This window comes from Nicotiana tomentosiformis, chromosome 2 (assembly GCF_000390325.3).
Source record: "Nicotiana tomentosiformis chromosome 2, ASM39032v3, whole genome shotgun sequence".
NCBI lineage: Eukaryota > Viridiplantae > Streptophyta > Magnoliopsida > Solanales > Solanaceae > Nicotiana > Nicotiana tomentosiformis.
This window is the reverse complement of record NC_090813.1, coordinates 22,197,043-22,221,301: the sequence shown is the minus strand read 5'-3', so window position 1 is coordinate 22,221,301 and position 24,259 is coordinate 22,197,043. Positions and strand designations below refer to the sequence as shown.

General features: G+C 40.3%; 2 protein-coding genes and 1 non-coding gene across 7 annotated transcripts in view; 2 read left to right on the top strand and 1 right to left on the bottom strand.

The window, feature by feature from the left end:
• Nucleotides 1–1,101: 1,101 nt before the first annotated feature.
• Nucleotides 1,102–6,219, top strand: LOC104111904 (protein TRM32-like). Of its 2 annotated transcripts, none has more exons than XM_070195074.1 (5): nucleotides 1,102–1,242; nucleotides 2,250–2,496; nucleotides 3,112–3,191; nucleotides 3,328–4,882; nucleotides 5,081–6,219. In XM_070195074.1, exons 2-5 carry the CDS (start codon nucleotides 2,331–2,333, stop codon nucleotides 5,662–5,664), a joined length of 2,385 nt encoding a protein of 794 aa, XP_070051175.1. In that variant the 5' UTR covers nucleotides 1,102–1,242; nucleotides 2,250–2,330; the 3' UTR covers nucleotides 5,665–6,219. The 2 variants fall into 2 exon arrangements, with proteins under 2 accessions (XP_070051175.1, XP_009620000.1); XM_009621705.4 differs by having other exon boundaries at nucleotides 3,106–3,191.
• Nucleotides 6,220–6,514: 295 nt separating this feature from the next.
• Nucleotides 6,515–6,587, top strand: TRNAK-CUU (transfer RNA lysine (anticodon CUU)). The gene has a single exon. It is a non-coding gene; the product is annotated as a tRNA-Lys (tRNA).
• A 266-nt stretch (nucleotides 6,588–6,853) lies between these two features.
• The window catches only part of LOC104114511 (E3 ubiquitin-protein ligase PRT6-like), a 31,082-nt gene continuing 13,676 nt past the window's right edge, over nucleotides 6,854–24,259 (bottom strand). The window contains exons 7-19 of one of the 4 annotated variants that reach the window (XM_070195072.1): nucleotides 21,972–22,172; nucleotides 21,173–21,834; nucleotides 20,754–20,805; nucleotides 20,066–20,669; nucleotides 19,715–19,923; nucleotides 19,086–19,621; nucleotides 18,899–19,003; nucleotides 18,752–18,818; nucleotides 18,567–18,644; nucleotides 10,269–10,337; nucleotides 9,356–9,458; nucleotides 9,142–9,270; nucleotides 6,854–7,153 (exon numbers count right to left, since the gene is read on the bottom strand). In XM_070195072.1, the coding sequence (XP_070051173.1) occupies nucleotides 9,384–9,458; nucleotides 10,269–10,337; nucleotides 18,567–18,644; nucleotides 18,752–18,818; nucleotides 18,899–19,003; nucleotides 19,086–19,621; nucleotides 19,715–19,923; nucleotides 20,066–20,669; nucleotides 20,754–20,805; nucleotides 21,173–21,834; nucleotides 21,972–22,172 (2,658 nt within the window). In that variant the 3' untranslated portion in view covers nucleotides 6,854–7,153; nucleotides 9,142–9,270; nucleotides 9,356–9,383. Of the gene's footprint in view, nucleotides 7,304–9,141; nucleotides 9,271–9,355; nucleotides 9,459–10,268; nucleotides 10,338–18,566; nucleotides 18,645–18,751; nucleotides 18,819–18,898; nucleotides 19,004–19,085; nucleotides 19,622–19,714; nucleotides 19,924–20,065; nucleotides 20,670–20,753; nucleotides 20,806–21,172; nucleotides 21,835–21,971; nucleotides 22,173–24,259 lie in introns of all 4 variants that reach the window. The other 3 variants (XM_070195071.1, XM_070195070.1, XM_070195073.1) reach the window with 3 other exon arrangements.

Genomic DNA, 24,259 nt, shown 5'->3' with positions numbered 1-24,259 from the left:
CAATTTTTTTTTATTTTTTTATTTTTTTTGCAAATACAAAGAAAACTTCATTCTCCTCTATCACCAAGTTCAAAATCCAAATTGCAAGTAGTCATCCTTTTTGTTCCTTCATGTCGAAAACTTTATTCTTTTCAACTCAAGTTACTTGTGCTTGTAAGTAGCATATAATGGATTGTTTTGATAATTTTTATGTGAGGATGGAGTACATCTATATATAGTTTTCACTTATTTATAGTTTTCTTCAATTTCTATACAATTTTACTTATTTAAAAATATTTACTATAATTATATTATTTTATAAAATATTAAAAGTTAAATTCTCATGGGGTTTACGCCCCGTGCCTCACAGCTTACGCCTCGCTGAGGCATATCTAAAATGTATCGCCTTACGCCCACACCCTTTAAAACAGTGTTTGCTAATTTAGTTAATTAATAATATCTAGTTTGGATTTATAGTTAAATTCATATAGGAATAAACTTTTCAATTTTTAGTCAAGTAGGTTTCGTACTATTATAAAAAAGTGTGACTAGCTATTTTCATGTGTGAAAATTGTGGAGAATTATAGAGGCCATAGATTTCGATTAAAATATTTTTCATCAAATATAAAGGGGAGAATTATAGAAATCGTGTAAAAATTTATGGTATTCTAGTAAATTATTTTCCTTTCATAGGAGAAGGGGTTAATCTACATCATAATTTACTGTAGGCCTCATCGCTATTTCCAATGATCAACACATCTTTTTTCTTCTTCCTATTAATGCTACCAATTAATAATCTCTCCATTGTAGTGTTTTTTTTATAAAAAAAAATCAAATAAAAATTATTTCCCCTGATTTAGTTTAAGTCTTCTTGTCAAAGTAATACATGTGTCTTTACATAAAGTTTCTTATTATTTATTTGTGACTTAATGACTAATCTGAGATTTAAAAAAAAATTCTCTCTGAGAAAGGGTTTCCTCTGAAACTATTAATTGGAAGAAAGAAATTGAAATGTGAACTAATATCTACACACTAGGAAAAACGGTTAGTATATAAGAGTGAGATACGGAAAACGGTTGGCGGACAAATGGCGCCAACACAGAGAAGAAAAAAGGAAGTCTTTTCCATTATTTTCCACCCGTCAAAAACAAACACAAGCAGTTTCTCTCTTTCTTTCACTTTCTCTTTTTCTCTGCAAATTTCGATTTCGATTTTTCTCCTACTGATGTGCAATGCCTGTGGTACTCTCTATTATTCCCAAAGGTACAACAATGATACTTCAATATCTAATTTTGTCCAATTTCCTTTTTACAGTGATGCCAATTCGTTATATATGTTTCTATTTTCCGCTGTTATTTTATTATCATGGATCTCAAACCGCTTACGCTGCAGAATTAAATTATATTTGGAAACTCTCATTTTTTATAAAATTCCATTTTGATACAGTTTAATTTTTGCAAGGCTTATAGTTTATGTATTGGCAAGACAACCTCATGCATACATTATTATATTCTTTTGAATCAGTTGATTTATTGTATAGTTATGACTTATGAATATCAAACATGATATTTACTTGCCAGATCCCGTTAGATGTCAGGTCGGATTTTCCCTTAAGAAATCATTCTTTTGATTTTTTTTTTCCAATGTTCAGTTGGGTATAAAGAGTAGGTGACATGATAATTGTACAAAGTTTAAGATAAGTATAAATTTCCCCGCACCCAGTGATTACAACAAACCATACTAATTTACTATGGTTAAGTTATAAACTAAGCAGAGAATGTGTATTAATTAACGAATTTTCTTTTATAATAAGAGTGGTATGTCAAAACATGTCATGTATTCATTGAATTGGTGTAAACACTGGGTACAGATAAGTTTTTTTACCAGATAAGATAGGTAGTACAGTAATGTTTTTGTGATATTTTTGGGTATTAAAAGTTGACAATAATGTTTAAGTGTTGTTTGAAGTGAGACTGGAAAAGAGTTGGGTCACTTCTGTCTATAGTAAGGAAGTTATTTTCTCCATTTTGGTAGAAAATAGTTTCATTAGAAAAGACATTTTCTAGATTTTAAGGTAGACAAACACTATATTTCCCTTGATGAAACTATTTTCTATCCCCCCAAACACATAAGTGGAAATGACTTCAATCTAAAGAGGACTCTCCAAAATTAAAACTGTAACTTTATTGGTCTCAATGATACTTGTTGTTGTATTGCCATTGCTATGCCTAATCACCCTTTGGCTAATTTGGTTTAATTGTATATATCAGGTGTACGATGTTGGAAAACTCTAACTCAATTAGGATGTAGTACCTGTAGCTGATCATTGACAAAGAGGAATACTACTATACATGGGAAAGGGTTTGCGCCTTCGAGATTCTAGTTTTACGAGAGAAAGTAATCCTCCAGGATGCTTGTTTGGGATACTTCATCATTTAAATCACCATCATCATCGGTGGCATCTAGTCCGAAAACGCCTCCCGAACATAAGGCAGGGTGGTGGAAAGCATCTTCCTGGTGAGAAAAGCATTAGTTGTTTATCTATATCTTTTTTCATACTATAGCATTTAACAAAATAAAGGGGTTTGTGTACAAGAATTAAAGGTTTAATGTTACATGAGTAACTATACTCCTCAATTGTTGTTATTAAGCCTATTGATTGTGATCGAGAATTAGAGTAGAAGGTTAGTAGATAGTCGAGCGTTTACTTTTTCTTTCCCGTAGCAGTAGTTTTAGTGTTAGTATGACATCTTTTTATTCTTAGATTGTTATCACTACCTACTGTTTGATTGCTATCTTTCGCTTCCGTTTTCTTAATGTCTTCTTGTTGTTGTTGTTATTGTTTGTTGCCGCCGCTTTTTTTCATTTTTTCTTTAGCCGGGGATCTAACGAAAACAACCTCTCTGCCCTCCCCGGCTAGGGGTAAGATCTATGTACACCCTACCATCCCCAAACCCCACTTGTGGGAATCCACTGGGTTTTGTTGTTGTTGTAAGCCTATTGATTGTGAAGCAGTTTGTCCATATTCTCCTAACCCTTTTAGTTATTGGATCTAACAAGATTTGACACTTTGAACAAGTTAGTGATAACATGGTGTTTATATACTAACTGATTCCTTGTTTCCAGCGGCAGGAGATCTTGGAAGTAATGCAACTGCTGCTGATTCTGCTAATACTCCAGAAAAAGTAGACGCCAAAGCGGATGATTCCCCTGTAAGTTTCTGCATCATATAACTGAACCTGCTTCAATTGTTTTGTGTATTGCTTCTTCTGATACATGTGCAAATAGACATACCTGTGTAAACATTAGCACATAACTGTATATGTTAACAAATTTTACTATTTTCAGACTGTAGTGAAAACAGCAGGGACACAGCCCAGAAGTTCGATAAAATCTCGTTTAAAAGCTTTGATAACAAAAGAGCTACTATCTAGAAAAAGGGTCAGACATCGCCGAAGTTTGTCCTATCCTACAAGGACACCGCTGGAACAAACTGCTTCTATTGATTATCTAGACCCTGCAAATGTAGATCCTTCTCCAAAAATTCCTTTAAATGACGAGACTTTGCAGCATCGTGAGAACAAGTATTCTTCCGTTGCCAGTTTGTTAGATCCACCCTTGCCAGGGAAAAGAAAGGATGTTGTTACCACCAACGACGCATGTGAGTTGTGTGCTGGTATGCTCGATGTGAATCACTTAAAGCAATGTGATACTAACAAGAATGGGAAGCAACCAATTACAGACTTCACTCTCCGTCGTACACAATCACTTTATTTTAGAGAGAGGACCAAAAATGCTTCAACTGAAGAGTCAAAGCTATTTTTGGATGCTCTTGATTTACTAAACATGAGAGAGGAGGTATTCCTAAAAATATTAAAGGACCCTAATTCTTCGTTAGCGCATCAGTTACATGGTACACAGGCATCCAAAGGCTTAACCAAGTCCGTGTCATTTCCTTCCCGTTTTTCACTGGGAAAAATTGTCAGGTCAAGCAATCATAAGAGCAGTCAAGACAATTCAGTAACATCAACAAATGTGAATAGCGAGGATGAAGTTGCAAAAGGTGTGCCGATAAGTTCACCTGTTGCCAAACAGAATCGGCATCAAAGTAAACTTGTCCTTGAGCGTTTCAAGAACTTGAGGAAGAAAATAAGACATATGCTTAAGGAGAGCAATAAGGAGAAGCGTCGAATTGTCATGGATGCTGTCCTTCATAAGGTTCTAAATGATCGTAGCTCATTCAAGGACGTTAAACAAGGAACCAATTTACCTGAGAAGCCATCTGCAGATGGAAATGACACCAGTCACTACTCTTCTCCATTTAGCAAGAGCCAAATGAAATGCTATTCAAGAACGTCGTCGCTCAATGAATCTTTAGACAGATATAATAGATTACTTGAATCCTGCTTCAGTAGGGAAGAAAAACAACACAGCTCTGAAATGTCAAGTTTCAGAGCATCAAGATCACCCTCACCGGCTAGAAGTAGACCCATTGTCCTGGACAGGATTCTGTCTTTGCCTGATCTTAGAAATTATCCTTCTTTCCGAATTGAGGACACTCCCGAAGTCAGTTATTCAGAAACACTAGATACAGCTGCATCGACTGAATCGAGCAACAGCTTAAAACTGAAGTCCCTGGATGTTATTCCTTTAGGTTCAGAAAAGCAAACTAAACAAGATTCAAGTTCAGACTCCAAGATTCCTGAAGATTTTGTTGATGTCAATGAGACTTCCGATGACTTATATGGCTTAAACACAGAGGAAAACTTTTTTCCGGTTGAATGCAATATGGAGGCCACTTCATCTCCTAATTCCAAACTAGATAATTCAATTCCTACTCCTTTGCCTGGTATGAAATTTCAGGAAGCAGATACTGTCTCAGAAGAGCTCTCCACATTTGAAGGTATTATTTTGAGGCAACCTTACATTTTACTTTCTTCCCTCGTTCCCGTTTATCTTTCTTGACAGTAATATACAATACTCAAATGCTTCCCACAGCAAGTCCTCATTTTTGCAATTTTTTTCTAATACCTGTTTAAAACATCTGCTGCACTGTTTTCCTTAGCTAACTAACAGAATGAACCTTACATGGATTCCGCAGGTATATCAGAAAATGCATTAGACACCGATGAAGAAGGACTATTGGCCAATGAACAGAAGAAAAGTCTTTTTCAAGTTCAAGTGGATGAAAGAAATAAAGCTGAATTCAATTATGTAAAAGATGTGTTGGAATTATCTGGCTTTAGTGGAAATATATTTATGATGAACCCTTCTTCAGTGTTAGAGGAAATGGAAGGATGTTTGCTTGCTCAACCCGAGAGTTCAGGATATGCTGAATATGGAAACTGTGATCAACTTCTTCTGTTTGATTTAATCAATGAGGTCTTATTACAACTTTATGAGAGATCATCTTTATACTGGCCAAGGTCTTTAACGACTCGTTCTTATATCCATCCAACACCTGTGGCCTACCATCTGCTTGAGGAAGTGTGGACGGATATAAGCTGGTGTCTCAGCTTCAAGCTGGAGAATGATCTATCACTTGATGATGCTATGAGCCACGATCTTGCAAAACGCGACAATTGGATGAACCTGCAGTTTGATGCCGAGTGTGTTGGATTGGAGCTCGAGGATCTCATATTCGATGATCTTTTAGATGAGCTAATATTCATTGATGTTTATTAAGGCCAGATCAGGTACCTTTAAGTACGTGCAATATTAGTTCCCGGGTAGGTGTATTAACATTTCAGGTCCGCTACTACCAACACCCGGATCTGCACAAAAATGCGTATGAGTACGGGGCAACATGTACTCAGTAAGTATCAAGACTAACTTCGGTGAAGTAGTGACGGGGTTTAAGTCATATGATACTCATTAGTCAAAGAACCTAATAATAGGAAAAAAGAATGCTGAGTTAATATGGCTTTAACAAATTTCTTTCGGACTATAGATATAGTAAATTAAGCTTGAGAGAGTATATTAGAATTTTCAATTGAGATTTGTAGTATTAGCAAGAATTATAATTAGGACAAGCTTCCCTTAGTAAAATCAGCAATTTAGCTTGGTTCCATTGAAAGCACCAATAGATATAAGTTAGCTTATTCTTCCTGACATTCAGTCCCTTGTTCAAGTGAAGATCTGTATATGGTTGTGTAATGTACTTATTGATTATGATTGTGTAAGGATGTTCATCTGTAAGTGAATATTTAAGTGAATAAAGTATTTCTTATCTTTGATTCACTATAAGCTTTGAGAATAATGAAAAATTATCTACAGGTATCTTATCTTTGAAGATTAAGTTCGATATTACATTGGATCATGCACTTTTCCTTCTTTTTCATCATTGGATCATGCACTTTATTGTGGTTAAAATAGAGCTCTTTCTTTTTCTTTTTTTTTAAAAACCCTTGTATTTTGGCTCAAGTGATGAGGGAAAGATATGAAACATAACTTTGAGCCACAAGTATCTATGATCTCAAAAAGTACCTTTCGATTAATCCTACGACTATAGAGAAAAGTTGACTCAGTGCAAAGTGCCCGTCTAGCTCAGTTGGTAGAGCGCAAGGCTCTTAACCTTGTGGTCGTGGGTTCGAGCCCCACGGTGGGCGTGTTATAGCCTTTTTACTTTTTTAATACACGATAGTAAAGTTATAAGACATCACTGATTGTTGTTTTGTAAATTTTCATTATAGCGAATAAATTCAGTGTCTTAATTCTCCAACACATCCACTACCCAAGACAGTTGCGTTAGCTCATCGGATCAAGGAACATAAAATAAAAGAATTATTTTTAATAAAAATTTTAAAAAAGGTTCGAGGTTAGGAAGATAAATTGGTTGGAGCTGGAGGGGGGAGTGCAGGAGTACGCTGAGAAAAACTCAAAATCTAACATCGCTTTTCAACATATTGTTAATTACGTCTGAATTTACATTTTCAGTGTCAGAAGGGGGTTGGCGAGGAGGGGGAAGGATATCGTATTAATAATCCATATACCTACTTAGACTATAATTTACACCTTTAGGAAACCAGTTGAATGGATCAAAACTACAATAGATATATTTACAATCTCTGTACAGCAATGCGTGATAGTCAGCCGCTCCACCAAAGTCACGAAACATCCCTTTCCGATAAAAGCAAATCCTACTTCTCTGCCGCAGATGTCAACGCCTATTTATCTGCCACATGTTTGTACTTCAGTAAAATAACTACGCAAAACATGCCATAAATTAGCAAATCTGAACCATCAAGGGATTTTTTCTCTTTTTCCTTGTGAAGACAAGAACAAAGTAACACAGGAAAAAATAATGACCGGATTGATCAGGTGCCTGCAAGTTGCAGTAACGTAGACAGTCAAAACAAGGGAAGAATCAGAGGGAGGCACTAAGAAGCTTTTCGCCAGCAACATTTTGTAACATTTTTTAGCAGAAAATCTCAATGCAGAAGCAGCAGTAGGGACTGCAACATGAATGTTGGGAATGGGATGGCAATGAGACAGGTCCATCTCACCCACGCATGAATGAAAGTGGAGAGAGTACTTAGCAGGTCAATATTGTTTTTGTTTCTTTTTATTTAGCAGCATATCTATCACCAAGTTCAGCTCAACTTAACAAAACTATTCTAGACGTCTTCTATTAGTAATTTTCCGTGTTAAACCTTTCTGATTCTTAACAAACTATTATGCTTTGATTAAGGTTTCGAAAACTAAATTAAATCTAGTGAAACATCAGATTAGATTGTAATATTGCAAACTCATCTTGAAGTGCATAACATATCAGCTAAGGTTACCCTGCCCCCGGAATTACCCTGGCAGAAACTATGCAACTGTCTTCGTTTTGATTACCTGTCCAACTATCATTCAGAAATTTCAGTTTTCTTTAACTATTACTGAGCAAATTGGATAATGATTTTGGAACATAGGGATTAAAATGGCAAAGCAATAAATGCTTACTTGGACTCCCTTGGAAACCAGATGCAAACAAAAAAATCAAATTTGAGGACACTCGTCTAGCTCAACTTTATAGATGATTAAATACTAAAAACTAACATAACAGAACTTAAGGCTAGCCTATTTTTTGGCTTAGCCGGGGTTGGGGAATTGTTTTTTTTTTTTTTTGGGGGGGGGAGGGGGGGGGATGAATGAAAAGAAATATGTTACTTCAAGCGATTCAAATTTTTACCATCAGTTTAGAAAAGGAACAGAGGGGCTGATGCAGTGTAGTCCAGTCATTTTAATCATATTTCACAGGTCAATTCATATACTAGGGTTTTGGATGGCTAAAGATTTCCAAGAGAACTACAAATTTAAAGATCTAATAACCCTCACCCACCCCACCCCCCACAAAATCCATGTGGATTAGAAAAAACAAACCAGGAATAAACCTATTTGTATAGATTTTTCATATCTTTTGGTCCTCATATGAAACCTCAAAAGGAAAACATCTTCTATTTGGCCCATTTCATCGCAATACCCAATAATTTGTCTCTTAAGATAAAACTAGGGGTCTCTAAAATTAGATGTTCTCTAAATCTCACTCTTATCCATAAATTGACATACAAACTCTAACCAAACTAAAACCAAAATAAGAAGACTTCTGGCACACACTATCTGAAACCAGTACTCGCTAAAATCATGTAAAACTTGGACCTAACAGTCACAGACAAGGATGCCAAATATCCCTGTATTCAGAATCAAGTTGGTCTAAGACCTCTGATTTTTCCACGAGGGCTCCTAAAATGCCCTACTATGCAGAAAATCCAAATAGAATGCCTGTCCTGGCCCAAGATTGCATTGTTTATTGTAAAATCTCATTGACCAATTTTGAGGCTCCACCTAGAATTTTGGTGCCAAGTCTGGAGTTCAATTGTTGGAAACCATTTTTTAAAATCTCAGCCACTTCACTAACATGGTTTAAGGCACTTCACCTTAAGTTTTTTAGCTCAGGCACTTCATTAACAGTGTTAACTTGAAATATCAGGAAAGGTAAATTAACTTTGAACCAAAAAAAGGAATATAAGAACCATTAATCACGAATAATCACAAAAAGGAACTGTCTGGAGAATCCTGCTTCCAAGACAAGCAAATGAAACTGATCTATTCACACATTGCATTACATCTGAAGCAAACGCTTCTCAGAATAGGAAAACGTCAAAATTATAGACTAACCTCAATAATCTGTATATTAGACAGTAGCAGACCGCAGAACATTGGACATGCTGTGTATGAGTCAAAACTCAGAACCAGACAGCTGATAACTTTTTACCATCTTTGACTATTTCCTGGGACCTAGTTAACCTGCAAGAGTCCAGAAAAGAATAATGATAAACTACCTGTCAGTAAGTAAAGACAAATATACAGAATATGGCGATCATGAAACGACCTTTACCAGACCTTACGAAACAGTCGAACTAAAGCATGAAAAAAGTGCCAATATTCGTCGGACGAAGCACCTTTGAACTACGATCCAGTCCATGAGAAGCCACCTAAATAGTTGATTCAAACAAATTAGCAAGCTGCTATAACTAACAACATATGGAATAACTAGACGTATGGAATAAAGATAAATGCGATCCAATGTCTCTCAGACAAAAGCGCCAGATTTAAAGCAATAGTTATGCTAATTTAGATTTCAGAACTCAGAAGTACAGGACAAAATTTCCTTGCTATGATGAGATAATCATGGTAGTTACTAACATCAAAGAAGAGGACAACTGATAGAGAGAAGGGGAATAAGAAAAAGTAGAAAAATGTTAGAAGACAACACAGTACAAGACATGCAATTACTATAAGTCTAGTTTAGGCACATTTGGCAGTAGAGAACCATGAACGTTGTGAAACGAGAAAAAATGGCTCTTAACATCTTACCTGCTCAATTTTCAGTACATTATATATGTATGAAAGAGCATTTAATCGTCTAAGCAAAATGAGGTCCCTAAGCAGTGGCTAACTGTTTGCACTTTAAGACATTTAAAAGGTCAGAGGTGCACATGGAGTACATAATTAACTCTAGCTTAAGCCATACTACTTCTTTCTGTTCCTTCAACAGCTTTTTCCATTAAATCCATAATAATCAGAGAAGGAAGATTCTCTATTTCTCTTTTCCTCCATAGATCGGGGTCATTTTTTTTACCCCATTGTCTTGCTTTATCTCCAAGGACATTAATCAGGCCACCTAACAAATAGCACAACAAGAGGAACTGCCTCCAAAGACATTAATCAGACCACCTAACAAATAGTACAACAATAGAAACTCAGTCACCGCAGCAGTAAATTATGCAAAGTTCTTTCTATACCATATGAGTTAAGGCAGCATAGCGTTCCTCATTTAGATACAATGGCTTCCCACGATGCATTTCGCTATCCTGCAAGTATAAAGAGAAAGTTTAAGATCCAAATGATAAACACCAAATTCCATAGCACTGCACATGTATATCCATCCACACTAGTCTCGACAAGGATTAAAAATAATTGACCCACAAAAGAAGGAAATACAAAACAAGGGGGGAAAAACCCACTTATCCTTCGGATCCTTAGAAATATCTTATGACAGATTAAGTTAGACTGTCACAAATTGGATACTTTGGAGACATTTCCTAACATGAATTTGAGTGAGTCCAAATTTCTTCTCACTTTTTGACTCAAAATATAAGACTAAATAAATAACAAAAACAAAAAAGCTAAAGATGATATGAGGGTACAAGAAACTTAGAAAGAAACTTTTCTTCACATAAAAAAAGTACATAACAAGATTGTTCCAGATTTTATTTTGAGTTTGGCAGTTCAAAATAGCGGGCAACCTTTTAAATAGAACCTACACTGCCACTTGATGCTTTTGCATCTCTAATCCTTCACATGTTTGAGTACTGTGCTATTTTGACTTTCATCTTCTTCTTTTTTTGGTGTAGTTCTTTTACTCCTATACATCTTCCATGGTACTCCACTTCCACATTTTTAAGTTTGTCAATTTTCAGTTGTGTGGTATTTTCATAACGTGCTTCATGTCATGGGCGGCTTTCCAACCATGCCCCATGACCCCTTGGACGCGCCCCGTGGCGTCCTGACCAGCCTCCCAACGCCCGTCGCCACGGTCGGCCCCGTGGTCTCGGCAGCTCCAAGTGACAAGCGCGCATGTGCCTCTGTCGCCCCACCGATAGCCATCGCCAGCGCCCAGCCACAGGCAAAAGCCAACAATGCCGCGCAGACAATGCCGCGCGCGCAGACCCTGATGCTAAAGACAAAGTTGCTGCCAACGGACTTGTTGCTGCTTTGTAGAAGACTAAGTCCTTTTCATTGTAAATATAGAGTAGTTTTGCTGCATTTTCTTTAAGTGTGATTTTCCAGCTTTCATAGGTCTAGTCATGTAACTTTGGTTTATTTTTTTAAGCATTATTAAGGGGGACCAAGCAATCAAAACTTTCAAGCAAGCAAACAATTCTCTGTACTGGTGTCTCTCCCCCCCGACACCGTCTTGTTTTCTGTAATAGCTTTCATTCAATGCAATCAAGCTTTCTTTCATTCTCAATTCTCTTTTCTGCTCTCTTTCAATTGCTCATGACATTGGTTTTCCCGTACGGCACTGACAATCTAGTCTAGCGTACGGAGGGGACCTCAGTTGGCGGACAGCAACCGTACTGACATCGGTTGCCTAGCCTTACGTCGCCCTTCCAAGGAACTTCAGGAAGGCGCCGCGTAACAGTTGGTATCAGAGCCTAGGCTCGACATCGGACGAGGGATCACATTGCAATTACCACCATTTCTGACCATGGTGAATTATGGGGATCGCATCGCGACCCTTGAGGGAACGGTTGACGCATTACGGCCCATCGTGGAAATGGTGCCCGATCTAAAGACCAGCCTAGTGCAAAGGTTGGACGACCTGGACCGCAGACTCATCCATGCCGAAGTTGACATAGAAAACATCAGTCGCGACTCTGAAGGAGACCGGCAAACAGCAGCCACAGAGGCAGCTGAAATTTTTGGTAAATTTGAGGTCCTCCAGCAGGAGCGTGCCGAGGATTTGGCCAACAGGGAACAAGAGGCAGACAGGGTGACTGCCATGCAACAAACCATAGACAACTTGACAGGCCAGCTCAATGTTGTCAATGCTGCTTTACAAGGCCTACTTCGAGGAGGCGGAAACCAATTTGGGGGTGGTGTGAACCTCGCCCCCATGGCACAAAAGCTGAAAATTCCTGAGCCAAAGCCATACAGTGGAGCTCGGAATGCCAAAGAAGTGGAAAATTTCATTTTCGACATCGAGCAATACTTCGATGCCGTGGGAAGCCTAGAAGAAGCTAAGAAGGTAGCAACTGCTGCCATGTATCTTCAGGGTGATGCCAAACTCTGGTGGCGGGTGAAGTACGAAGCCATCAAGGCTGGTGAAGATGCCCTCGAGACATGGGCGGAACTGAAGGCAGCCATACGCCTACAGTTCTTCCCCGAAAATGTTGAGTACAATGCCAGGAGAAAGTTGCGGGAGCTCCGCCAGACCAAATCAGTGCGAGATTACGTGCGGGAATTCTCCGCGCTCATGCTGAACATCCGTGACATGGGGGACAAAGACAAACTCTTCACCTTCCTGGAAGGGTTGAAACCTTATGCCCGGATGGAGTTGCAGAGACAAAGGGTAGACACGTTGCCTAAGGCAATCCAAGCAGCAGAGTGCCTTGGGGATTACCAAGTGGAAGCCCGGAAGGATAGGCCTCAACAGCCTGTCCGAGGAGGATACAAAGGGGGCCAACCAAACACTGGTGGCCCTAGCAGAAGTGGAGGAGACCGGAGTGCACCCAAATCCAAGGCTCCCTCTTCCGGCAGTACTAGTGCTGCATCTAACAACAATGATCGGGGGAGGAAGCCCTCCTCAGGATGTCGTCATTGCGGCGGACCACATTGGAATAATGAATGTCCACATGCACAGATGAACGCCCATCAAGCTTTTGAGGATGGGACGGATGACGACGCCGATGATGCGGACCAGACCGAGCCAGTAGGTGCATTCAATGCCATTGTTGGCTCCATTTCTGAGCCCTTAGCGGGAACTAGTGCCGGTATCCGCAAGAAGAAGGACCCCTGTCCAATAGCCAGGAAAGGAAATAAGAAGGCGAATTTGAGGACTCCTACTCATCAAGAGAGGACCCTAATGTTCGTTGACATGAAGGTAAATGGCAAGCCCATTCGGGCAATGATAGACACGGGTGCCACCCACAACTACTTAGCCTCGACTCAGGTGGAGCGTCTTGGACTAGTTGTAGGAAAGGGCAAAGGTCGTGTGAAGGCTATCAACTCACCACCTCAACCAGTGGGTGGAATAGCCAAAGAAGTACCAGTGAAGCTTGGCCCTTATGAAGGAAAGTTCAACCTGCGCGTAGTGATCATAGATGACTTTGAGTTAATAGTGGGGTTGGAATTCCTGAGACAGACCAATACCATGCCCGCACCGTATGCAGACATGCTACTGATGATGGGGGCAAATGGGGCCAAGCCCTGCATTATTCCGTGCATTCCCATGAAGATGGCAGCCGAGAACATCTCGGCCTTGCAGTTGAAGAAGGGGGTAAAAAGACATGAACCCATGTTCCTGGCTACCCTCTGCATGGAAGATATAGAACGCTCCTCGGGTCCCATTCCTGCACCCGTGAAGGAGTTACTTCTGGAATTTGAAGACATCATGCCACAAGACATGCCAAAGCGTCTTCCGCCTAGGCGAACTGTGGACCATGAGATTGAGTTGGTGCCGGGTGCGAAGCCACCTGCCCGGGCGCCATACAGAATGTCACAACCCGAACTCACCGAGCTTCGGAGACAATTGACGGAAATGCTAGACACAGGGATCATTGTGCCCTCCAAGTCCCCATACGGGTCCCCTGTGCTATTCCAAAAGAAACATGATGGTAGTTTACGACTCTGCGTGGATTACCGGGCTCTAAACAAAATCACCGTGAAAAACAAGTACCCTATTCCGCTAATGGCAGACTTGTTTGATAGACTGGGTGGTGCGACGGTATTCACCAAAATAGACCTGAGGACAGGTTATTGGCAAGTTCGGATTGCAGATGGTGATGAGCACAAGACGACCTGTGTGACAAGATATGGGTCGTACGACTTCCTGGTTATGCCCTTTGGCTTGACTAACGCGCCAGCCACATTTTGCATCTTCATGAACCAAGTCTTCCGAGAATACATTGATGAATTCGTCGTGGTTTATTTGGATGACATTGTGATATATAGCCAGACACTAGAAGAACACCTGGAGCATTTGCGGAAGGTCCTAGCCCGATTGCGGGAGCACGAATTATATGCGAAGCTATCCAAGTGCTCCTTTGCTCAGAAACAAATTGACTTCCTCGGACATGTCATCGAGGAAGGGAGGATCAAGATGGACCAGCAGAAGATTCAGGCCATTACAGAATGGCCGCCTCCTAAGGATATACATGCCTTGAGGTCGTTCCTTGGCCTATGCAACTTCTATCGGCGGTTTGTGAAAAGTTACTCCCTCATTGCAGTGCCGCTGACAGAACTTCTCAAGAAGGCCACCCCGTGGGATTGGGGCCCCAAGCGGGCAGAGGCCTTCGACGCATTGAAGATGGCTATGTCTAGTAGCCCAGTCTTGGCCCTCCCTGACTTGGCCAAGCCATTCGAAGTGCAAACGGATGCCTCCGACTATGCACTTGGTGGAGTATTGCTACAAGAAGGGCATCCCGTAGCGTACGAGAGCCGGAAACTGAAGGATGCAGAGCGACGCTATGCCGCCCATGAGAAAGAATTATTGGCTGTCGTTCATTGCTTACGCCTTTGGAGGCATTATCTACTGGGAGCCCCATTCGTGGTCAAGACAGACAACACAGCCGTTAGCCATTTCATGACCCAGCCAAAGCTGAATGGACGACAGGCTAGGTGGCAGGAACTCCTAGCGGAATTTCACTTCAACCTGGAGTACCGAAGTGGAAAGACCAATCATGTTGCTGATGCACTCAGTCGGAGAGCTGATCTAGCATCGATGTGTGTACTCGCCGCCCTAAAGGGAAGCGAAGTAACCACCACCATAAAAGACCAGATACAGGATCTACTCATCAAGGATCCTGCTGCACAGTATTTGGTTGATTTGGTAGGACAGGGCAAGACTCGCCAGTTCTACACCGAAGATGGGTTCCTGAAGGTGAAAGGGAACCGACTTTATGTTCCTAAAGGAGGAGATCTGCGACGGACTCTTCTTGCAGAATGCCACGATACTTTGTGGGCCGGTCATCCCGGCGAGGAACGCACCATGGCATTACTTCGCCGTGCATATTATTGGCCTCAAATGGTCGATGACGTCGCTCAGTATGTGAAGACTTGTCTAGTATGCCAGAAAGATAAGTCAGACCGCTTGACGCAGGCAGGGCTCTTGGAACCACTAGCTGTACCAAAAAGACCTTGGGAAAGCGTTTCCCTGGACTTCATCACCGGATTGCCCAAGGTCGGAGATCTCACAACTATCTTGGTTGTGGTGGATCGGTTTTCCAAGTATGCTACCTTTATAGCAGCCCCACAATATATATCAGCAGAAGATACAGCTCGACTATTCTTCTCTCATGTCGTCAAATATTGGGGCTTACCTAAAGACATTGTTAGTGATCGCGACTCACGCTTCACTAGCAATTTTTGGACCCAACTCTTTAAGTGCCTCGGGTCAAAATTGAGTCATAGCTCAAGTTTTCATCCGCAATCTGATGGCCAGACGGAGCGATTCAATGGCATGCTAGAGGAATATCTCCGGCACTTTGTGACCGGATCGCAGAAGAATTGGGTGAAGCTTCTGGATGCTGCTCAACTGTGTTTCAATTCACAAAAGAGCTCAAGTACCAACAAAAGCGCTTTTGAAATTGTTACCGGACAGCAACCGCTACTCCCACACACAGTGAACGCACCAAACATGTCAAAATCTCCTCGGGCTGCTAGCTTCTCAAAAGAATGGAAGCAAAATTTGGAGATAGTGCGGAGCTATCTTGTCAAAGCCCAAAAGCGGATGAAGAGGCATGCTGATCAGAATCGCCGCTTTGTGGAATACCAAGTGGGAGACAAAGTGATGGTCAAAATCCCAAAGCGGTACTTGTTTGCAGGGGTCCATGACCCTCGCCTATTGCAAAAATATATTGGACCCTTGTCCATTGAAAGGCGCATTGGGAAAGTTGCATACCGGGTGGATACCCCAGCTTGGTGGAAAATCCATCCTGTTTTCCATGTCAGTCTCCTGAAACCTTTTCGGGAAGATATGGAGGATCCTTCACGAAGCCAACTCACAATACCAAGTATTCGAGGCCCCAATTCAACCGGGAAAAGGCGTGCTGAAGCTATTCTTGATGATCGAGTGATTCACGCCTCAAGAAAAGATCACCAGGAGTTCTTGGTGAAATGGCAGGGATGTGATGCAGAGGAGAATACTTGGGAGAGGGGAACAAACCTCAAAGCCTACAAGAGCCTGATTGATGATTACCTTGCAAGGAAGGCGCCGAGGACGTCGCCAACTCAGGTGGGGGAGAATGTCATGGGCGGCTTTCCAACCATGCCCCATGACCCCTTGGACGCGCCCCGTGGCGTCCTGGCCAGCCTCCCAACGCCCGTCGCCACGGTCGGCCCCGTGGTCTCGGCAGCTCCAAGTGACAAGCGCGCATGTGCCTCTGTCGCCCCACCGATAGCCATCGCCAGCGCCCAGCCACAGGCAAAAGCCAACAGCGCCGCGCGCGCAGACAATGCCGCGCGCGCAGACCCTGATGCTAAAGACAAAGTTGCTGCCAACGGACTTGTTGCTGCTTTGTAGAAGACTAAGTCCTTTTCATTGTAAATATAGAGTAGTTTTGCTGCATTTTCTTTAAGTGTGATTTTCCAGCTTTCATAGGTCTAGTCATGTAACTTTGGTTTATTTTTTTTAAGCATTATTAAGGGGGACCAAGCAATCAAAACTTTCAAGCAAGCAAACAATTCTCTGTACTGGTGTCTCTCCCCCCCGACACCGTCTTGTTTTCTGTAATAGCTTTCATTCAATGCAATCAAGCTTTCTTTCATTCTCAATTCTCTTTTCTGCTCTCTTTCAATTGCTCATGACATTGGTTTTCCCGTACGGCACTGACAATCTAGTCTAGCGTACGGAGGGGACCTCAGTTGGCGGACAGCAACCGTACTGACATCGGTTGCCTAGCCTTACGTCGCCCTTCCAAGGAACTTCAGGAAGGCGCCGCGTAACATTCAGCATGCACCTAGTCCTGTCAGACTCTGTAATTCCCAAGGAATTTTTCTGAAAGACTAATACTGTATTTACAAGCTTTGGCCCTTCAAGAGAAATTTCAGATGTTTATTTATTTGCGAACTTCCGTTTTTCCTTTCAACAATTCTATTTTACATCTGGCATTTGGTCTATGATTTGCAAAATTGACGTCTAAATAGATGAGCTGAATCTTAATATGACTACTAAGCAACAGTCCAATTATTTGCAGTACATCTATTACTGAACCACAGAAACCCGAATGAAGAAAGAGTAAGCCACATTTTATATATCAAAGATCAATCTTTTCTTCCCAAATAAGCTGCGCAAATTTGACAAGGCAACAGTCCAAAATTTTATCGTATACAAACATAGAGGGTTTCTAAGTGGAAATAGTGAATAGAAGTGGAGATAAAGACAGCTTGTTGATGAACTTATACATTTATTCATATACTATAGATAGGCTATCTATCTTGATAGGTCAAAAGAGATAAGAGCCTAAGGAAGCAAGAATAGGCTGCTCCTCCAAGGAGAGAGGTAGTGGATCCATGTTTCGGTAACATCATATGTAAAGAACATTGACAGGAGCTAGGAAAGCCATTCATCAAAAAGTGGATGCATTTTGGGACAACACCAAGAGGGAAATACAATAGCTTTTTATAGAGGAAGTATACACAGTTTTAAAAATAATATGTCCATGTTTTTGCACTGTTTTATTTGCACTGTGAAACCTACGTGTACATAATATGTGACTGCTAAAAAGCTTCAGATATTAGTGCCAGAAACATTGTGGAACACAAAATACATGAAGAATGGAAATAATGATATAAACTAGGGGGAAGGAGCTGAAAGGGAAGAAAGGGAACAAGCCAAGTATGTACCCAAGCATGTCCTATAGGATAGGAACTAATCTTTTACAAGCAAATTACGGTTAGCTGTATGAGGAAAATACCAATGGGTAGAATGAACCATTGAACATCATTGTATCTTGAAGCTTTGGTCAATATTAAAACATCCAACCATGTGTTAACACTATTCTTATACACCCCTCCCCCGTTTTTGACAAATAAAACCTTTTCTTACAAAACTGATTATTAGGTAGAAACAGTCTATTTTCTCCCTTCCTAGATGTTTTAATCAGGGAGAAAATAGACTGTTTCATTGGATGAAATAAATGAGTGGTTAGTGTTTAGTTTTCAGTGCTTTCTCCTCGGGTGAAACAGTCTATTTTCTCCCTTCCTCCGTATTCTTAAGAATGTAGATGAAGAAAAAAAGATTGATGTTAACTAAACACTAACCTTGTGCAATCCAAGTCCTTTTACACTATGCAAGGATAGCTAAACCACTGACTTACCTCTTCACCAAATGCGTCCAAGTATGGGGAAGGCCACGATGCCTGACGAGCGGATTTTTGAAGTAATATTGTGGTTTTCTGTAGTGAAAGGACAATCAAAAGTCATTCTACTTGCCCTAAAAGACGGTATATTGCATCAGAAAGATCAACACATATAAACAAGACAAAAAGGAAGTAACACTTACTCTGACTAATAAGAACACCCCAGTACCCGCTCCACAAACCATTGCATGTGTTTGGCACCCACTTTCCCTGACGAAATCAAATGTCAAACAGAATTTCAAGGACTATTAGAAGAATAAAAGAAAGATGCATTGCAAGTGCATTTATACCCGCAACATGACTTCCAATTCGGAGAGCACAGTTTACCACACAGCAGGCACAATGCAGGCTCCTCCTGTACAACTCCACAGTCCGGACAGTGCTGTTTAATATACCTGAAAGTAGCAGAACATTCCAGGGTTATAAAAAGATAATTTAGACAAGTCAAATCATGTATGTAAGCATGTATATACCAACCTCTGTAAGAGGTCCTGGTAAAGATGAGGCAAAAGCATCAGTTTAAATGGGACAGCAGGGGTAGAATACAAAACACTCTTTAGACTGTGAGCTTCAAACTGCTTGGAGAAACGATGCAACCATCTTGGAACCACAAAACGTATTATGTTATCATTAATAACATCATCAAGTTGGGGAATCTTAAATAACTTTTCCAATTTTTCAATCTCAGTGAACTCATCTGCAAATTTTTCGCCACATTCCATTGTTTCAGCCATGGAATATGGTAATCCATCTAATACGTTATTCCCGTCACTAAATGGTTCTGATATAGAAGAACGAATCAATTTCCACAATAATGCACATCTTCTTAAATAAGGAAAACTCTGGCTACGAATTGCATCTTTGATGTCACAAGTTTCAATATGATTAGAATCAAAATATTTATAAGCAACTCCATATTCCTCCATTATTCTGTAGACGTCAGTAACCAGAGAATCACTGCCTCCTGACTCAGTCAAACTAGTTTGCCGCTTTCTGCAATAGGTAATTACAATCTGAAAAAAAAAGAAATAACTTAGCACCAATCAAGCACAAAAGACCTAATCTGTAACAAAGAGAACGATTGGACGAAGAAAATTTGCAATAACCTGAGTGATAGTGACAACATAGAAAAGATGAACAAGAGACAAGAATGATTCCTCGCACGATAGAAATGGGCTAGGAAGGCAATATAACACCCACATTAATGATGAAAAAGCATCATGTGCAAGAACTGGATCAGAAGCTCGTTTCCAGAACCGAATATCGGGGTACTGTAATTCTGTTTCAGAACATTCCAAAATAACTTGCATATTACCTGCAAAGCACACCAACAATCATAAACTGCCTCTAGATTCCCCTGACATCAATTACCACAATATCCATATTCCCAGAATCTCAGCTTTATCCTTTACAAATAATAGAATCATAAAAAGCAACTTATGGAGCAGGAACCATACCTCCAACAGATGGACTGTCTGGAGGCTCATCTGCAGAAGTGCCTGAGCATATAGACTCTGCAAACAACTGAATACCTCTTAACCTCAACAGGACAGTAAGTGAATTCTTTGTCCGTGTGCTTTGTATAATACTTAGTAACAAGGCTAATATAAAACAGTTTGAAGCTTTGAGTTCTTTATACAGGGCATCAAGGCTGTAGTTTGGAGCTAAAGAAGTCTTCACAGATCGAGCAGCAATTTCTGTTGATACAAGTGAGTTCTTGAGTGTGTCAAACAAGATCAGAGAATGACTAAGCCTACCAGATTCTGAAATCTTATCCTTGTCTGGGAAATACATTTCACATAATACCCCAACCACAGATTCAAGATTTATTCTCATCTGCCCAAATTGCTGAAGTGGAAAACTGTGTAGAATCTCTTTACTTCCAGCAACATCAGCTGCGCTTTGCAGGAGAAATAAAGCTTCTTGAAAACGAAGTGCTGAAGGGCCTACAGCATCTGATGGACCAGTTGAAACAGACTGTGTCAACCTTTTAGTGTCTCCAGGTAATGCTGGCAGCACTGAGTTGGCAAGTCCACGGCATACAGGACAGAGGAACTCCCCCTGAAAAAACAGAATAAATGACAATAATTTAGCAATTCACTCCATAAGAGAGCAGAGAAGAAGAATATAAAGGAGTTTTTGAACCTGATCCGGGTCTACAATATGACCTCCTTCAATAACAAGTCTTCTGGTGTACCTGCGTAAAAGTTACGAGCCAATTACTGCTCTAAACTTGAGGAATTGGACAAAAGTCCTACTACGGAGCACAATAATACATCCCGCATAGTAAGTCTAACATAAAGTAAACTTTTTAAGTTTGAGATGGAAATACTAGAATAAAGTAGACTAAAATACAAGATCAGTGATAGGAAAACAACCCAGTGACACAGAGAAACTGAATTTCGCCAAATCAGAAAAATAAAGAAAAGCAAAGATTGATAATGGCTTAAGAAGTTCACTTCAATGATCAGACAAGACAGCCTCAGAAGTACAACAACAAAAGGAAGGAATTAAAAAAAAACTTTCAAGGCACCCACCCTCTTTTTTGGTTAAGAAATTATTACCTTTCCTTTAGCGAAGATAAATAGCGGTCAAGGCATCCCTGATGCACCGCATGACCACAGGATGAAAGATATACCCCGTCACAATCTGATGGACCAAATCCATCGTATGCTGGACGCACCATACTTGACTCCAGTTGTGCTTTGTGGCTATTCACCGACGCAGAAGGACTATGTTCTCTTGAAAGAGCAGAAATGTATCTTCCAAGCAAAAGTGACGCAGCACGCCCACTACCACCCAATGCTGAGAGCTTCTTATCATTTTTCAAAGGATCCCAGCTCCGTGAGTTAACATCCATTTCTTCCCGAATCAACGAGTACATGTGTTCTTCTAGCATCTCGAAGGAAGAGACTGTCTTTTTCTTTACAATGCTTGATACACAAGGAGGTTGAATGTTCTTCATTGGGGGGAATTTTGCCTTGATATATTCCACAAATGCCTCCACTTCATTAGGTTGTCCTTCTAAAGCAAGCTCATTTACTTCATTTTGGATTAATTGCATTAACCAAGACGATGAAATAATTTCTGAACTTCTTGAGAGATTGCTCCTTTCAGATAAAATGTCTTTCAGTTTTTTGGCACAAGACATGGGCTCTTTCCCAGAGCGGCGAGTTTGTTCCCATGAAGGAGGACCTCTGTTGGTGAAACTGAGAAGCCTGGATTTCTTATATCAGGAATCAAGATGAAATAAGTATCGTTCACTTTATCAGGAGGATAAATTAACGTTCAATAATCAGATAAATCACCAGTCATATCCAAGTAGAAGAAAATGATATCAACACATAAAATAGGGCCACCCACCTGAAGAAGAATTAGGTAAGATACAGGACTTTTAGAATTTGGGTCATGGCAAAGAGAGCAAATCACAGGAGTAGCCTCTTCAGATCTAGGTCTAGCATCTGAATTGCATGACTCTTTACCACGTTTAGAATCATCTACAGCAGCATCTGCTGTGGTATCAATGCTTGCTAAAAACTTGGATTGCTGGGCCCTCATCTTCTCCTGTACAGTAGGCATGGAATACATTGAGAAAGTGACCGAGTCAAACCAGATTCTCCCTGTACTGTTAACTAAAAACAGAGAGATTAAGTTTTCTCTAGTTCTACTATGGTATGGCAACATAGCGCAATGGAAGTATGCATCAGAATGACAATGACACAAACAACATTCAAATCTATGATATGTTGTGCAATTCTCTAACTCTATGTTTCATATATATAGAGGAAAAGCAAGGCTAGCTTCAACTTTAGGGAGAAAACTAAATTGCAACACCTTGATTCTTTTTAGCGCCAAGGAGCTTTTTTATGGGGTCAGTGCATGTCAATAAACAGGAGATACATGTACATGTTTGTTACCATATTTGGTAATATGCAAGTTCAAACAGGTATCCAGCTGTCTTCCTTTATTCGGAAATACTCTCTTTTATTAAAATTGATGTTAGTTTCCAGGCCAGCTTGCGCATACACTTCGACAATTTCACAGGGTACCTGCTACCTCCCACCAGCACAGATACAGGGTAACTCTTGCCACCAAGACTTAGGCAAATGGGAAGAAACTACTTTTTTTATAATCGTGATGTTCGGGCCAGCTTGCACACACCTTGATTAATATCACGAGATACCTGCTACCTCCCACCAACAACAGATACCAGGTAACTCTATCCACAAGGCTTGGACTGATGGAAAGAAATCACTTAGTGCTTTTTGCCTTCGCTGGGACTTGAACTTGAGACTCATGGTTCTCTTCCCCTTTCATTGACCACGAAGCCACACCCTTAGGTTCTTATCTGGAACAATAATTCCCTCCATGATATAAATAATTTTGGGTCTCCAACATTCCATGGTAGACTTAACACTAATGACTTGTTCAAGATATCATGAAGGAAAGTATTGTTCCAGTGCTATCCTTCGTGGTGTATAAAGCAACAAGTCATAGACACAGATAAAAAATCAATTACAATTGCCTGTTCACCTAAAAAATATTACAATTGCCCGTTTGGAATCCTAGAAGGATGTTTTGTGCAGTTTGGGAGAACTTCTGTTAATTAAATTATGCGGCTGTGATAATACTAAAGAAGGTAGAGTTTGCTAGGTCACCATCCTCCTACTCCGGAATATATGCATTGTAGTATTGCAGGATAAAGTTATGTCTCCTACTTCATGTGGAATGGAATAGGTTTCTTGCCCTGAACAGGTGCGAGGCAGAGTATTCTCAGTAGCAGCAATTATAGCATAACCTACATTAAGTAGCAATGCTTTGTCATTAATACTAAGTTGTACTATTATTTTTCATTTGGTCATTGTAATTACACATATTGACACAAAAAATGTTAATACACTTTTCTGAGTTAAGAAAACAGATACCTTCACTAATCAACTGAAGAAATTTTAGCTTACAATTTTACTTGAAAAATAAATATTATTCTGAACATAATACGCCTGTAGTCCAGGTAAGGCATAACGTAGTCAATAGACTCAAAGTTAACTCCACCAGACAAATCACTAACGGGGAAGATTGTGATTTTAGACAATCAACAACAACAACCCAGTATAATCCCACAGGTGGAGTCTGGGGAGGGTAGGATGTACGCAGCCTAGCCGTACCCTGGAAGGGCAGAAACTGTTTCCGATAGACCCTCAGCTAAAAAAGGTGAAAGAAGCCCTGATAGCAAGTAATAGCAAGACAAATAATTAGAAAACTAAATCGAAGATAGCAACAGAGAATATGAAAGAGGTACCGATAACAAGTAATAGCACGACAATATATTTAGAAAACTAAATCCAAGGCAGCAAACGAGAATATGAACGAAGTACTACTAGCAAACTACGGAATTACCGATGACAAGTAATAACGGAACAAGACATGCGAATATAGCAAACTAAAGAAAAAAGGGTACCGGACTAGCACTAATACTACCGAACTAGAGAAGACAAAGGGAAACGCACGACTACCTACTAACCTTCTACCCTAATCTTCAACCTCCACACCCTTCTATCTAGGGTCATGTCCTCGGTTAGCTCAAGCTGCGCCATGTCCCGCCTGATCACTTCTCCCCAAGACTTCTTTGGCCTACCTCTACCCCTCCTCTC